This window comes from Glarea lozoyensis (assembly GCF_000409485.1).
Source record: "Glarea lozoyensis ATCC 20868 chromosome Unknown GLAREA6, whole genome shotgun sequence".
Classification (NCBI taxonomy): Eukaryota; Fungi; Ascomycota; class Leotiomycetes; order Helotiales; family Helotiaceae; genus Glarea; species Glarea lozoyensis.
In genome coordinates, this window is record NW_007361001.1 from 1,501,346 (window position 1) to 1,515,172 (window position 13,827).

At 48.3% G+C, this 13,827-nt stretch overlaps 4 protein-coding genes across 4 annotated transcripts; 3 read left to right on the plus strand and 1 right to left on the minus strand.

Annotated features, from left to right (window-relative positions):
• Nucleotides 1-335: 335 nt before the first annotated feature.
• Nucleotides 336-1,887, plus strand: GLAREA_02813 (S-adenosyl-L-methionine-dependent methyltransferase; the record flags this gene model as incomplete). Its single annotated transcript, XM_008087898.1, has 2 exons — nt 336-707; nt 763-1,887. 2 exons carry the CDS (start codon nt 336-338, stop codon nt 1,885-1,887), a joined length of 1,497 nt encoding a protein of 498 aa, XP_008086089.1.
• A 547-nt stretch (nt 1,888-2,434) lies between these two features.
• On the plus strand, nt 2,435-3,835 carry GLAREA_02814 (uncharacterized protein; the record flags this gene model as incomplete). The annotated part of the gene is made up of 2 exons (XM_008087899.1): nt 2,435-3,262; nt 3,620-3,835. 2 exons carry the CDS (start codon nt 2,435-2,437, stop codon nt 3,833-3,835), a joined length of 1,044 nt encoding a protein of 347 aa, XP_008086090.1.
• A 411-nt stretch (nt 3,836-4,246) lies between these two features.
• On the minus strand, nt 4,247-4,997 carry GLAREA_02815 (uncharacterized protein; the record flags this gene model as incomplete). The annotated part of the gene is made up of 3 exons (XM_008087900.1): nt 4,247-4,711; nt 4,762-4,927; nt 4,978-4,997. The coding sequence occupies 3 exons, from the start codon at nt 4,995-4,997 to the stop codon at nt 4,247-4,249; spliced, it is 651 nt and encodes a 216-aa protein (XP_008086091.1).
• A 3,992-nt stretch (nt 4,998-8,989) lies between these two features.
• Nucleotides 8,990-12,896, plus strand: GLAREA_02816 (PAP/OAS1 substrate-binding protein; the record flags this gene model as incomplete). Its single annotated transcript, XM_008087901.1, has 4 exons — nt 8,990-9,971; nt 10,021-10,092; nt 10,140-10,358; nt 10,411-12,896. The coding sequence occupies 4 exons, from the start codon at nt 8,990-8,992 to the stop codon at nt 12,894-12,896; spliced, it is 3,759 nt and encodes a 1,252-aa protein (XP_008086092.1).
• Between the last annotated feature and the right edge of the window lie 931 nt (nt 12,897-13,827).

Consider the following 13,827-nt stretch of genomic DNA (forward strand, 5'->3'; position numbering starts at 1 on the left):
GTTTAAAACGTTGATCAATGACATTGCTGTTAATTAGTAGTCGGATATTTTACAATTACCCATCTTTTGCACTTTCGGAGTGATACCATGTTGAATCGCGCTTGCTTCTACAATTTGGGTTTTTTGGCACCTTGCTCCAATATTCGACATGACCTCACCTTCCTTCGATGCGACTGTTGATTAGGTTTTTCTTATCTGCATTAACTTGCTCACCTTCACTTCAAACTCAGAATATGCCCTAGGAATTCAGTTTACATTCTACAACGGACGCTCTCTCATGCCACTGTTTACCTTCGCTGGTTGCATACTTCTTCATCCTGATAAATCACACCACCATGTCTACTTTTACGCCAGATAACCAGAATACTGTTCGCGATATTGTGGATATCAAGAATAGGATTCAGGTTACTGAGAATGCCGACCTCATCGATCTCACAAGTGACGATGAGCGATCTGACCCGACAAGATCCGGTGGAACTTACAGCAACGAAGTGATTTCGATCTCAGACAGTGAAAGGGGATCTCCTGGAAATGCTTCCAAAAAGCCGACAATGGTGACACCGGAAGAGCTGGCGGAAATTCTAGAGAAGCATAGTATCACGGGCGACCCCAGAGAAGCACGAATGGAACCTGCGTCAAAATTCGTCAGGGCGTACCTGATCAAGAATGAGCCAAAATTTGTGAGAGTTATGGAATACAGAAATCGGGTATGTGCTAGTGGCGTGAATCGTTGCAGAATACCAATAGGCTGATTCTTTCCAGGGTTGGATTGAGAATAAGGAAAAGGGGGACGCGCACTTCAAGGCACAGCGAGCAAAGGCAGATCAAGCGGACCATTCTGGAGCGGAGAGATTCTACATAATGATGCAGCAGATTGCGAAAGAGATGCATATGGTTACTGGAGCTCTAGAGCCCCGTCAGCAAGAAGAACAACTGAAGTGTCTTGACATTTGCATGGCACCAGGAGGCTATACAGCAGCGGTACTCGAACGCCATCCCAATGCCAAATGTTTTGGTATTACATTACCTACGAAACAAGGTGGTCATCCTCTGTACGTTTCCACCAATGTACTGGCTGGCCTTAAACAGTTCGACGTCACTATGCTGGCGAACGAGTATTCGACAGGAGCTATTCCAAGAAACCATCCCGCGTATTCCGAGTTTATTCATCTGCGCCCCTTCAACCATTACAAATTCGACCTCATATTTTGTGATGGTATGGTCCTGAGGACTCAAGAGCGTCCTTCATATCGCGAACAAGTGGAGGTCACACGTCTAGCCTGTTCTCAAATGATTCTGGCACTTCAAAGAATTGCCGCTGGCGGTACAATTGTAATGCTACTACACAAAATTGATTCTTTCCAAGCTGCTTTTATACTATACACGTTTAGCAAATTTGCGGAGGTCGATTCGTTCAAACCAGCGAGAAAGCATGGTTCTAGATCTTCCTTCTATATGGTTGCAAAGAATGTTAAGCCTCAAAGTACCGCTGCCATATCAGCAATTGTGGAATGGAAAAGCTCATGGTGGCAGGCCACATTTGGAGGTGAGGATGGAACCGGTGAGCGCAAAGAGGACCCGCCAGAGAGTGTAGTTCGCCAGATGCTTGAGGAGTACGGAGAGCGACTTATTGAGATGGGTCGACCAGTTTGGCGTATTCAAGCAGATAACTTGAGTCGAACAGACTACGCTGGCGATGGTTCTGCTCAAGTCTTCCAGGACCGACGAGCATCTTTGGGCTCTTCGCATGAACGGACACCCAGAACGCCAATTAGCGGCAAGAATTTTGACTGGGGAAGAGCTAGAAAGGAAAATGTTGCTCCTGTTAGTCCTTTAGCTATGAAAATGTCTGATATGGATGGTTCTCCTTCAATGAGTGGAGACTAACACTGTGCGGAGTTAAGAGGATTGGAAGATTATATTCGCTTAACGACATAGCAGTGGGAAGTTTCGGCGTTATGGCTTTGAGGGACATACGATCAATATACTGATGTGTTGCGCATATTGCTAGTTTATTAAAGGAGCAATTAGTCCAGAATACCACCAACATCCAGTCCACATAATTCGTCCATATCGTGAGTGCATATGTGCTCTCTGCCTCCAACGTCCCAAATGCATGCACCGAGACCCTTGTGGGGCACCATTATTCGTTGCCAACGCAACCAGTTGAAGAACCCTGCACAGCAACTCTTCTCTCCACCACCAAGAGCTACAGTGCGTCTAACTTGCTTTTCATCGCCTGTTCCTGTTCTCTGATTTTCTAAAAGACCATTCTTGACTTCAAGGTTCCGGACTGTCTCCCATTCTCCAACGAAGTGGAACATTTTGTGCTCACCAAGTCTTAGGGTCATCGAGGTTGCGGGGCACATTCTGGAAAGTCAACAATCGCATTTTCACAAGCAAGCCGTGGGAGTACCCGCAGCGCAACGCAAAGATGCGGTCAACAATTCTCACATTCCTGATCCCGTCCATATCAGCACTCCAACTCGCGGCCTTCTACGAGCCTCACTACATCAGTAATGACGCCAACGACACCTCTTCCCTCGAACCTCCTCCATTCCACAACAACGAATTGCTTAAACGAGATGGCGGTTGTCCCGTCCAATTCAATTCCTGCTCAACACTCAACGCCAACTACGGAGGAGCATGCTGTACAGTCGGAAGCACATGTAGTATCGACGGCGGAAGAAACGTAGCTTGCTGTCCCATCGGCGCTCTCTGTACCGGCTCCATCACAGCCGCAACAGCGACAACAACAGGCGGTGTCATAATCGGCGGAGCCACTACCTCTGGCATCACAAACACACCCGCAACAACCACAGGCGCCGTGCCCACAATCACAAGCGCCGCAGGCATAGTAGCGAACCCCTACTTCCCCTTCCCCATCATCCAAACGACCTTCGCAAACGCAGCAGCATGTTCGCAGGCCTACTCGGCCTGCCAGGGCAACTACGCAGCTTGCACGGCGAATCTCCAGGGCGGCGCCTTTGGCGTGACGGTCGTGGCGCCGCAGGGTGGTGTGACGGTTGCGCCGACGGCGCAGAATCTGGGACCAGCGGCCGCGACGTCGATTTGTTCGAGCTTGAGCCAGGCGGCGTGTATGAATCTTGCGGAGGGGAATTGTGCGCAATATGGTGGTGCGACGACTGGGGGCAGCTTTGTGGTGGGAGGCTCAGCGAATGCGGCGCCTAGACAGACGGCGGGGTGTGTGGCGGCGATGGGGGTTATGGCGGGTTTGGGGATGGGGGTTGTTGGACGGATGGTATGAGTGTGGTTGTGAAGATATAGCAGATTTTGAAAATTGGGAATTGGGATCGCTTAATGTTTCGGATCCGGCGTTTGTGGTATATTTGGACTTCGACATATAGAGCATTTGGGAGGAGCTTGCTTGTCCTATGATATTATGATGTGGATGAGAATTTGAATTTGGTATCAAGTCATATATGAACCAGTCCTCACCCGACTCCGACTTTGTGGACTGGAATTTGAATCTTGGCTTTGTTGCATCATGGCATCAAAAACTCACCTAATGGACCACAAGTATCCACAGCCATCGCTCTGACGTTGACCATGCCGGAAGTCTGGGAAACCTTTAATGGAACTGACAAAAAGACCATAGAATCTACTTCACATCACACAATCAGTTATCGAGGTCTCATTTCTCCTAAAGTTGCAGCGATCAATATCTGTACATGACGTGGTACCTGCTTGCTCTCAATTGGCACCGCCGGAAACTCATCGCTATTACACTGGAAGTGCCCTGCATAGAGAATTGGAGTTCAAAGAAGGATATCAAGTCTGCTATGACCTGCTGTGTCACTATTCCGAAAAGTAAAAAAACCAAATCAAATATTCCTATAGTTGAGATTACCATCACCACTCACACACCAAAGAATATATACAAGCCCGTCGTTCTGTCAACTCTTCATAACCAGCTAATATTACTACTATCCCTATAAGTCACCGCTCCCTCCCATGCTGATTCTGCGTCGTCGTCTTCGTGTGGAAAATCCACACGTATATATATTCAAATGGTATAACCCCTTAACTCCCTAAATGCGCAGTGCTGCCGCCCAAATGCTATTCAACCTTTGCTTCATATATCATCGGTTCGTTGGAAATGCACGGCCGCACTGAGTCGGCTTTTTCGTGATGTTCTTCATACTGGGTCCATTGACCCAATACTAGCATGTTCGGGATGCATGTCCCTAGAATGGTGATTGACAATCGAGTGATATCGGTTATCTCATCGCTTCTCGATGCCCATATCTACCACGTTCATCCCAGCGCTCTCAGAATCAACTTCTGCGGCATGACCTTCCTCTTCCCTCATCTCCCGGATCCAGATGCTCTTTGCATATTCTCTCACATATAGCGCTCCAACAAATTGCAATAACGTAGCTGCAAAGCAACCCGCAGCAAGAGTGAATTGCGCCAATGTGACTATCCGTTTGCATCCGTCCACACTCCACTCAGCAGCGATTCCTTGCAGACCAGATTCTATTGGAGATGACCCAGAGAGGTCTGAAATTTGGGATGGGGTTTGTAGGTTCGAAGCTGTATAGTAGGATTGAGGGTCAAAGTCATTCGTACTACATAGGCTGCTCGAAAATTGTTGCAGGCAGGTCAGGACGAGAAATCGCGGAATCGCAGAGAAAAAGGTGTCGATTATAAGGTAGTTGGAGAAGATGGCTATGCTCAAGGCATGTTTCTGTTTCGCGTTAGCTGTCATGGTCCAGAATACGGCGCCAGGACACTTACTCTTAGTGCGCCAATAAACCCAAATACGCTCAGGATGTTGGCGAAATGTAAATACCACCCGAAGTTGCTCGCTAGATGGAATGGATCATCTGGTAACTGGGAAAAGAGAATTGAGGAGAGAGTATTGGAGACGAGTGTTGCAACTGCCACTGCTATCGTAATACTCCTATACAAATTAGCGACTAACTATACCAAAGCAGTGAGATGATTACAAACCTTGACTTTGAAATTGCCATTTTGAATCAAACGTTCGAGAAAGGCAAACACAAAACTCTGTATAGTTTTGTGCTAAATTCTACAGAGGAATTTCGAGCTCTTTTGTTGTTGTAGATGCGGCTTGATGATAAATCTCGACAAATCCCGATGGTTCCGGTAGTGTTTATGCAAGCCAAACAACGGAACAGTAACCGCGATTAATCTCCAACAATAAGCACCAACAAGTCTATATTTCCACGAGCAACTTCGAGAAAAGAACAAACTTCCTTCTATTGACGTAGGTAAATGAGCATCGTGATCTCTGTGCCACGAGGGTGTCGCTATCGGCATATAAGGTATCGTTCATGAGCACACGATGACGTGCCGGTGTTTGGACCGCAGAGAGGGGAGCTCCGTGGTCGAGAGAATTGGAAATGCATTACTAGCGTGCCGTGCTAGCGGGGCCGAAAGTGCCGCCCGCGATGAAGAGGCTCTGTCGATACCGTGCAGCCAATGAGAATTCATACGTCTTGCATTTGATCGCGCCCTGGAGAAGTCTAAAAGTCCGGCTTGCTTGGCTGTGATATTTTTGTTCGTGACTGACTAGACAGCACGATGACAGTATTGGTACGAGATTGGAGATATATGGTCGACCGGGTTCGCGGGTCAAATTATAACTACGATTAGCCTGTCACGAGAGTAATAAATTCGTACTGGTAGGTTGTGAATTACCGCAGCTAACATCTGATGAGATCAATTGAGTAGGTATGATGTGGTGGTTCTTTTAAGCTCATGTTCTGGCCCAGGTCTTCTGCTCGTGTGGTCGGTTTGAGGATTTAGCGGAAAGCCTTTGCATTTAGCATTTACCTTTTTGGTTCCAAAAAAAAAAGGCGGATTTTGTCTCTCCCAAAGGACTTTGAATATTAAATTGCAGCTGAAAAAATACAGTGGTGGTATCTCGTGGAGATTGTACCCGTGGGTGTTTCCCCAGCTCTATGACTTTGTCACACACAAATCATATCTGATGCAGCAAAAGTCGAGTGTTGGGCGTCATATGTGAGATTTTTCAGTCACAAAGGCATCTTGCAGCAGTTGCCTCGAATCTGGTGGTGACACTAACATATTTTTCCACTTCCATATTGCATCGCCTCGTCTGGAGTCGAGTGGGGATTCTTTGTCCAACAGCCCTAGGCGTTGTCAATCCGGCTTTCGACTCTCAAGCGTCATACTTCGAAATGAAGGACATGATCGAAATGACTGATTAATGAATTCAATGTTCATTCAATTGCAAGTGCGATCCCAAATCATTGCCTTCTTGGATGGCTCCTCAATTCTACTTAAAATATCAGTAGCAGCCTCTGTCCGTACCAGGTTTCCTAAAAGCCACTTTAGTAGAAATGCACCACGTTGTGTTAGACAAGTCTCATACTTTTTAACCAGGTTCGGAACTTCCCAGCGGGAGCGACGGCTTGGAGATTGCTTAAAACCGACACCGTTTTTGTCTAAAGTACGGTTACGCGGTACCAGCCTTTCTCCCTTTCTTGGCTACCTACAAAACCAAGCCTCCAGATCTTGAACAAAGACAGGAGCCACAGATCTCTCCTTACGGGTTTTGTGAACGATCCCCGGCTGGAATCTGTGATGTGGCTTGATGTGGATGATCGAAAGAAGTTAAATAGAAGATTGTTGGAACCTTTTAAAACTCTCGGTTGCTTCTTCGATTCTCGCTTGGGTCTAAGTGGTGGAATTTATTTCCCATTCTCATGTACAGCAAGTCATCGTGTAGCAAATGTTCCGTCTTTCATAGTCTTTTGAGCCTAAATGTAGTCTTGCTTTGCTGGGGAAATCTGAGGGTTCTTTGCGTTTGCTTCAACGTGGTTCATCTGTGTAGTATCGTCTTCTCTCTCAGGAGACTTTGAACAAATTTAACGTCGTCTGAACACTTACTACAAATCGTAACAGAACTAACTTCAAATTGAAACTGTTAATTTGCTTGCCTTCCTTAGAGCTTCACATGATTCATAGCACATCTAGACGACCCAATAATGTTGAGATGTTCGCTTATATACTTGGAGCGATCTTTACACAGCTGGCCTCGGCCAGGTTAGGAAGTCGATGACATGGCCGCAGCCTTGATGAGGCCGCCGTTACAAGCGAACCTTATGACAGAGGCAGAAGTCGTGTGGTAGGAACTTTTAATGGCTCCAGTGGTCTGAAGTAAGAGCTAATGCCACCGTCAGATCTGCTTGTCAGAAACGACCGGTACTGCAAAACCTACGACCCTGCGATTCAAAATTCTTGCTGATTCCAAGCTTTGCGTAGGAAAATAGTAAAGACGATGGGGTAAGATCCAATGACTGCATTGAAGTAAGCATGAGTACACGAGGTACATGAAGTACACTTCGTGTCGGCGCTTTAACATCGGATAGAAGAAAAACACGAATATATAGTGCACGGGACTAGGTAATTCGATTTCGTATTACTCGATAAATTGAGGATGCTAGATCGTGGTTTCTCGTATGCTAAAAACAACGGCGCGTGCCTCAGAAGCTGAACGATGTTGCACAAATAGAGCAGGGCCGAAGAAAACGAGTGGGATAATTGTTTGGCCAAGTATCCCAAGATCTGCTGCTGCCGAAACTGTGAAGTAATCCGATTGATATGCTTGCGAGGCATCACTCTCATAGTATTCGCCGTCTCGGCCTGGAAGGAAGCGTCTCTGCCTGCAGTCAGCGTCGGGTGTGAGAAGAACTGGTCAATCCCTCAGATGGATCTTATGAAAAAGTTGTCCATCTTCCTGCACCTGAGAAGCTGAGTAGAGACAGCGTCGTGCCGATACTCAACAGCTTCGGAAGAGCTGATGGCTGAGGTTGAGTTGTGAGCTCGTCTGTGGGCGCCTTATGGCTGGGAGAGGCCCACGGGTCGATTGAGGTTGCTGACTGGACGAGGGTTCTCCGAATCACAAAGAGGGCTTGTAAAGAAAGACATGAAACACCAAATAAGAATCTCGCATTGGCTTGGCCACATCACCGTCACAAAGACAGTCTGTCGACTGATCCCAAATAAGTAGTTTCAAGAATGAAGCCGCGGAGTCGAAAGGGACCGTCGTCTGCTGGGCCTGTTGGTCAATGGCGGTCTTTGTGCTGGCCATGGCGGGGGGGTCGTTGGTGAGTACAGTGCGTCTGCATGGAATCGTTGTAGCCGGTAAGGTAGCTGGTGACTGGTAACTGGTAACATTGAATCATGGGAGTATGTCCGTCCTCAGGGCGTCGATGTTCCCGAGGCTGTGTAAATGGGACCGAGTGAAGCCAGCCAGGAGCGATGGTGGTATATTTCTGATAATGGTTCCTTGAGGATGAAGCAATTAAAAGAGAACGTCGACGATGAGATGAGGAGTTATGCCGAGCGTGTTTTGGCCACTTTATTCACCACTGCAATCTGCCCGTAACTCTCTGCTCTGCCGCGGGTGTGTGGTGTGGTCTCCTTAGGTTGGAGCCCCTTGTCGGCCTCCAGTAGAACTAGCGTGCCTGTTTGGTCCATCAGGTCCTGGCAACCTCACTCTCGTTATTCGAACATTGTGGTGGTACACAACCCTCTCCCTCAGACAAAGCAAATCCCGCTCGCGCAGCTTCAATCATAGCAATAGGCAGCGTGTGTACATCTTTTTGTTGCCTTCTTTCTCTTGAGTTAAATACAATACAAAAAGTCGGCCGGTCTTGCTCTCTTCACACCCCTCTCGCACCGCCAACGGTCCTTTCGCGAACACCACCAAAATACCCCGTTCCTGAGAAGGGGTCTCGAACGCAATTAATTACACACGACGAGTATACATCCCCTCGCAGAGCGACATAACACCACGCTATCCTCGCATTCGTCTGCTATATGCCGACACCTGTTCTGTGAATCAGAAATCGCGTCTGAACGTTGACACACATCGTTCCTCTCGTTTCGAATTGGGGCAGCCATCCGCCAGCCCTTGGTTCTGCAAAGGACAATCACACAGCACTAACACGCTGGAGTATTGCTGAATTATATGGAGGGCCTGCCTTCCTCGGTCATTTCTCAGTATCAATACCAGTGGTCGCGGCTCGTGCGCCGAAATACTCTTACAGACCCGAATACCCTTCCTCCATCGAGTCGTGCTACATCTCTCCAGCATCTTCCCCAACCAGACATCATACCGATTCTCCTTCCGCAACAACCTTCGTTCCACCAGGCACAGCTCGCGCACTACAACAGGTTGATATCCTCAGGTCGAGCCACCCAACTACAATCTTCGCCACTCCCTCCTCTCTTATCTGCTCAACATATTCAGGCTGTGCCTGGCCAGCGGTCCGGCTCAAGTGGCGGCAGCACGGCAAGAACCTCGAAAAATACGGCTCGGGTTGGTCATGGGAATAAGGAGTCTCGTAAATCCAGTAAAGGCGAGCGCGCGCTCATAGCAGAGAAGGAAAAAATAGCTACCATGCCAGGGAAGAGGTTGGACATGTCCAGCCAGCTACCACATCGGCCCCATATACAACACACGAATACAAATATCTCACAACAATCGAATTCTGTTCCCTCGACACCGCACCAACACCCTCGCGATTTCTCTTTCGAGTCGAGAGAGCCTTCCCCAACCGCGCCTCATGGCCACTCCCCGCGTTCGGCGTATTCTGAATCAAATATTGTTCTGCCCTCTGTGAGACGTGTACCCCAGGGTGGTTGTCAGTATGAGACTGCTCAGGCGCACACGAAGCGACGGATGCCGTATAGCATTGGCAGTGAAAGACTCGAAAATCAAGATACGGCAACAATCAAGAGTAAACTCTCGGAAGATGAAGAACGAATTCTATCTACAGATATGCGAGAGCTCTACGATCGGTTATTACCGACACAGCAGAGTGAAGCGCGAAGAAAAGAGTTGATAGTCAAGTTGGAGAGATTGTTCAATGAGGAATGGCCTGGGCATGTTATTAAGGTCCATGTCTTTGGCTCTTCGGGGAACTTGCTCTGTACAGACGAGTCCGACGGTCAGTTTGTTAGCATCAGTTTTCTCGAACTCTACTAACACGATCCCAGTCGATATCTGCATTACCACGGATGCCAAAGAAATGGAAGGTGTCTGTTTGATTGCAGATCTTCTTGCGAGAAGTAAGAAGCCCGCGGCATGTTGAACGTTAAGCTGACTCACGTATTAGATGGAATGCAGAAGGTCATTTGTGTTTCAACGGCGAAGGTGCCCATTGTCAAGATATGGGACCCCGAGCTGCGATTGTCATGCGATATGAATGTCAATAATCCACTCGCTCTTGAGAATACCCGAATGATCAAGACATATGTTCAAATCGACCCACGAGTAAGACCTCTAGCGATGATAGTGAAGCATTGGACGAAGCGAAGGATAGTGAATGACGCTGGTAAGTACCAATGGCCTCTGCACATGCTGAGGGCCTTGCTAATATTGCACAGCATTTGGTGGCACACTGAGCTCATATACATGGATATGCATGATCATATATTTCCTCCAGAACCGCACGCCTCCTGTACTGCCAGCACTGCACCAACGACCGCATATGAAGCTGCCAGCGAAGGACGGGTCCGAAAGTTCATTTGCAGACGATCTGAATGCACTACAGGGATATGGCAAGGGAAACAAAGAATCCATTGGAGAGCTTCTATTTCATTTCTTCAGGTTCTACGGGCACGAGTTTGATTACGACAAGCACGTTGTTTCTGTTAGAAATGGTAAACAGATATCCAAGATTGAGAAGAAATGGCACTTGGCCAACAACAATACGCTGTGTGTCGAGGAACCTTTTAATGTCGGACGGAATCTTGGTAACACCGCTGATGATACATCATTTCGAGGATTGCACCTAGAGATCAGACGAGCTTTTGATCTTGTGTCACAGGGGAAGCTGGAGGAATGTTGCGAGCAGTTTGAGTTTCCGAAAGAAGAGGAACGAGTATGGGAACGGCCACCTCCGAAGCCCAGACCAGTCTTGAGGAGCACTTCACAGTCGAACAGAGGCGGAAGAAGTGGAAACCGAGGTGGTGGGCGCCATAATAATGCGCACCCCCGCAATAGTGGAAATAGTAACAGAAGAGCCTCGAGTGCGGGATTTGACAAGGCACCTTACGCACCTGCCACCCTCGGTCCCAACATGACTCCTCAAGATATCTGGATGCAGCAGCAAGCACAGGCACAGTTACACAACGACTTATATGCTACGTACTCGGTACTGCAAGCTCAGGAGAACAGTTTGCGGTTGCAGTTATATAACCAATCACAAGGCTATATGCAGGCTCGGCAAAACCATCCATATGCTCAGTCTCAATCAGGTCAGAGCAGCAACGGTTCCACGAAACAGCCATCTTCGGATCGGAATCGGACGAGCTCTTTCGATCAACCTCCACTGACAGCTCCAATACGACCAGATATGTACTACTATCCGATTAGTGGATATTCTGGCTCCCCTATGTTTGGATACCAGACGCCTAGCACCAACCCTTCCTCGCCTTCGTTGAGCGCTGCTGTCCCTGAGTTGAGAAGGAGCATCCACAGGTCGTCGGTCACAAACGGAGGGCAAAATGCTCAGTCGAGCAGCTCACTTCGGTCGCACTCCCAGCCAGCAGCACGATCTGCTACTGCGCATATGGCCATGCAAGGTGCTCCAATACCTCCTCAAGGGCTTGGCATTTACCAACAGTCACGGCCAGCCAATGGGCTTCCAATTCCCAATTTCATTGCGGACGAGAATGCTGAAGCGACTGTTGACATGAGTACTACTGCTCTTCCTTCAACTACACCTCCAGATTATCATGCTCCTAAGGAATATGTAGGATATTACGTCAACAATAGTCGGCAAATGCAACCACTTCGGAGAGAGTCAGCACTATCAATACCTGCTTTTGGCGATTTAGGCCATAGCGGCCGTAGACGGCTCTCCACAGATCAGCTTCCACAATCAATTCTGGATCGGTTGAAGCGACCTTCTCGTTCTCCATCACCCTTGGGGCATGACCGCTCCTACTCCACTGGCGCCCCTTCGGCGCCCTTTCCGGGTGCTCAAGCAGTACACGGAATCTCGAGCTCGAATCTTCGGGCACTCAACACTCAAGCGCCTATCGTAGTCAATGGGTCGAATGTCCCCACCTCAGTGTCAATACCTAACTGGCAAGCCTCGATCAATGGAGGAGGTTTGAGTGATGACCGAGCTAGTGATGTTGCAGTGGGATCTTTGGATTCAGTCTCTCAAGCATCTGGAACCACAGCCGAAAGCAGTCTGGAGCTCCCGGGCCAACTGACACCAAGAGATGTGAGAGCTGAGGAGCGGACAGAACCGCCCATGGTAGTGAACGGGTCGACCACCCAGATCCTCCCATCTCTTCCGGTCGTAAACGGCTCCCCTTCTTTTGTCGGTGTTGTAGCTACCCCACCGAACGGGATAATTGTTTCAGATCCATTTACCACACCTACTCAACGATTGTCGCCAACTTCCCGTGAGAGGATGCGATTATCACGACAGAACGGGGGAATGTCTCCTCTTGATATAGGAGGTCGCCACGACACTTTGCGAGAGGATTTGCCCCATCTTTCTCCCGTCTATGAGACCCGGACACCATCACCTGCCGCAAGTCGGAAGCTTGAGCAGACTGCGATCCCAAAGGGGGGGCGGGTGCCACCAAAAAACACGGATGATGTTGAAACGTCTGGCAAGCAGATTCCCAAGTCTGGGCTGGCCAACGGCCACTCAGGAAAACAAGCTATCGCTGCCCAGAAATCCAACAGCCATACTCGAGCCTCGAAGAGCGAAGGAGGCTCGTCGGGTACATGGCAGAAGATACCCAAGGGCAAGAAGAAAGGTGGTGCTGCAGAGATGAAGACCGCCATCAATGGACAGCCTCAAAGCGAAAAGTTACCCAGTAACGAATCCGAGCGTAAAGGGGGCTAAGAAACCGAGAAAAAAACCAGAATGGCGTCACCCACGTTGCGCCTGGTCTAAAGAGTATGGACTACGGCCGCCACCTGTGGTTAGCGAGTTGTCGGCTGCATCTGAATCAGAATGCGAAAAATATGCCGTTAGGAGCTACCGACCAGCTCCAATCTTGCTTCGCGCTCTCACTACCCCCTTCAGACTCTAGTCTGACGTGTTTAACACTCCTTCATATTTCTGAAATCTCCAATCGGGATAAGTTGAGGGAAAGGCATATTCTCTCAATTCCCACCTCGAGAGGACCCTTTCCAGAGTTCCATATTTCATAAAAGCCTGTTGAACAGCACTTGGTCTGTTATGAGGGAATCGACGGATTCCAGATCTCTCGAATAGAGAAGAGTACTTTTGTTTGTGTAATTGAAGCATTTCCAAGCGTTTGATGCCGGACGGATCGTTTTCCATTTTTCTTTGCGTTGGGTCTGGGTTGGTCTGGTCTTGATATACATTGCATGGGTCTGAACTGGCATACTACATTTTACTGCGTACACTCCGAGTCACACATATGGGTGTGCTGGCAGATTTGATGATTTAGCACAGCACTTGTCGGGGCGATGCAAAGCAGGTGCAAAAGAGAAAAGGGTGTCAATATAAGGGCATCCCTGTGTATGTTTATAGCGGAAAGGGTTTCATGAGATGAATAGAGAGCGATACCATGGTGGCACCTGCTGCCACCGACGGCTAAAAATAAAAGAAATTTAAAAATTAGCTTAAGAGTCTGTGGACTGTACCTCATTTATGCGACAAATCTAAGAATGAGCAGCGAATCGCCTCATAGGTCACAGAAGTAGTACTCCAAGTTAGGATGCTTTCAAGAAGCTAATCTCCGGCCGTTGGTTTGTCCAATGGAGCAATTAACCTGTAAATATGTTGACTGCAAGTGCCGACAAGT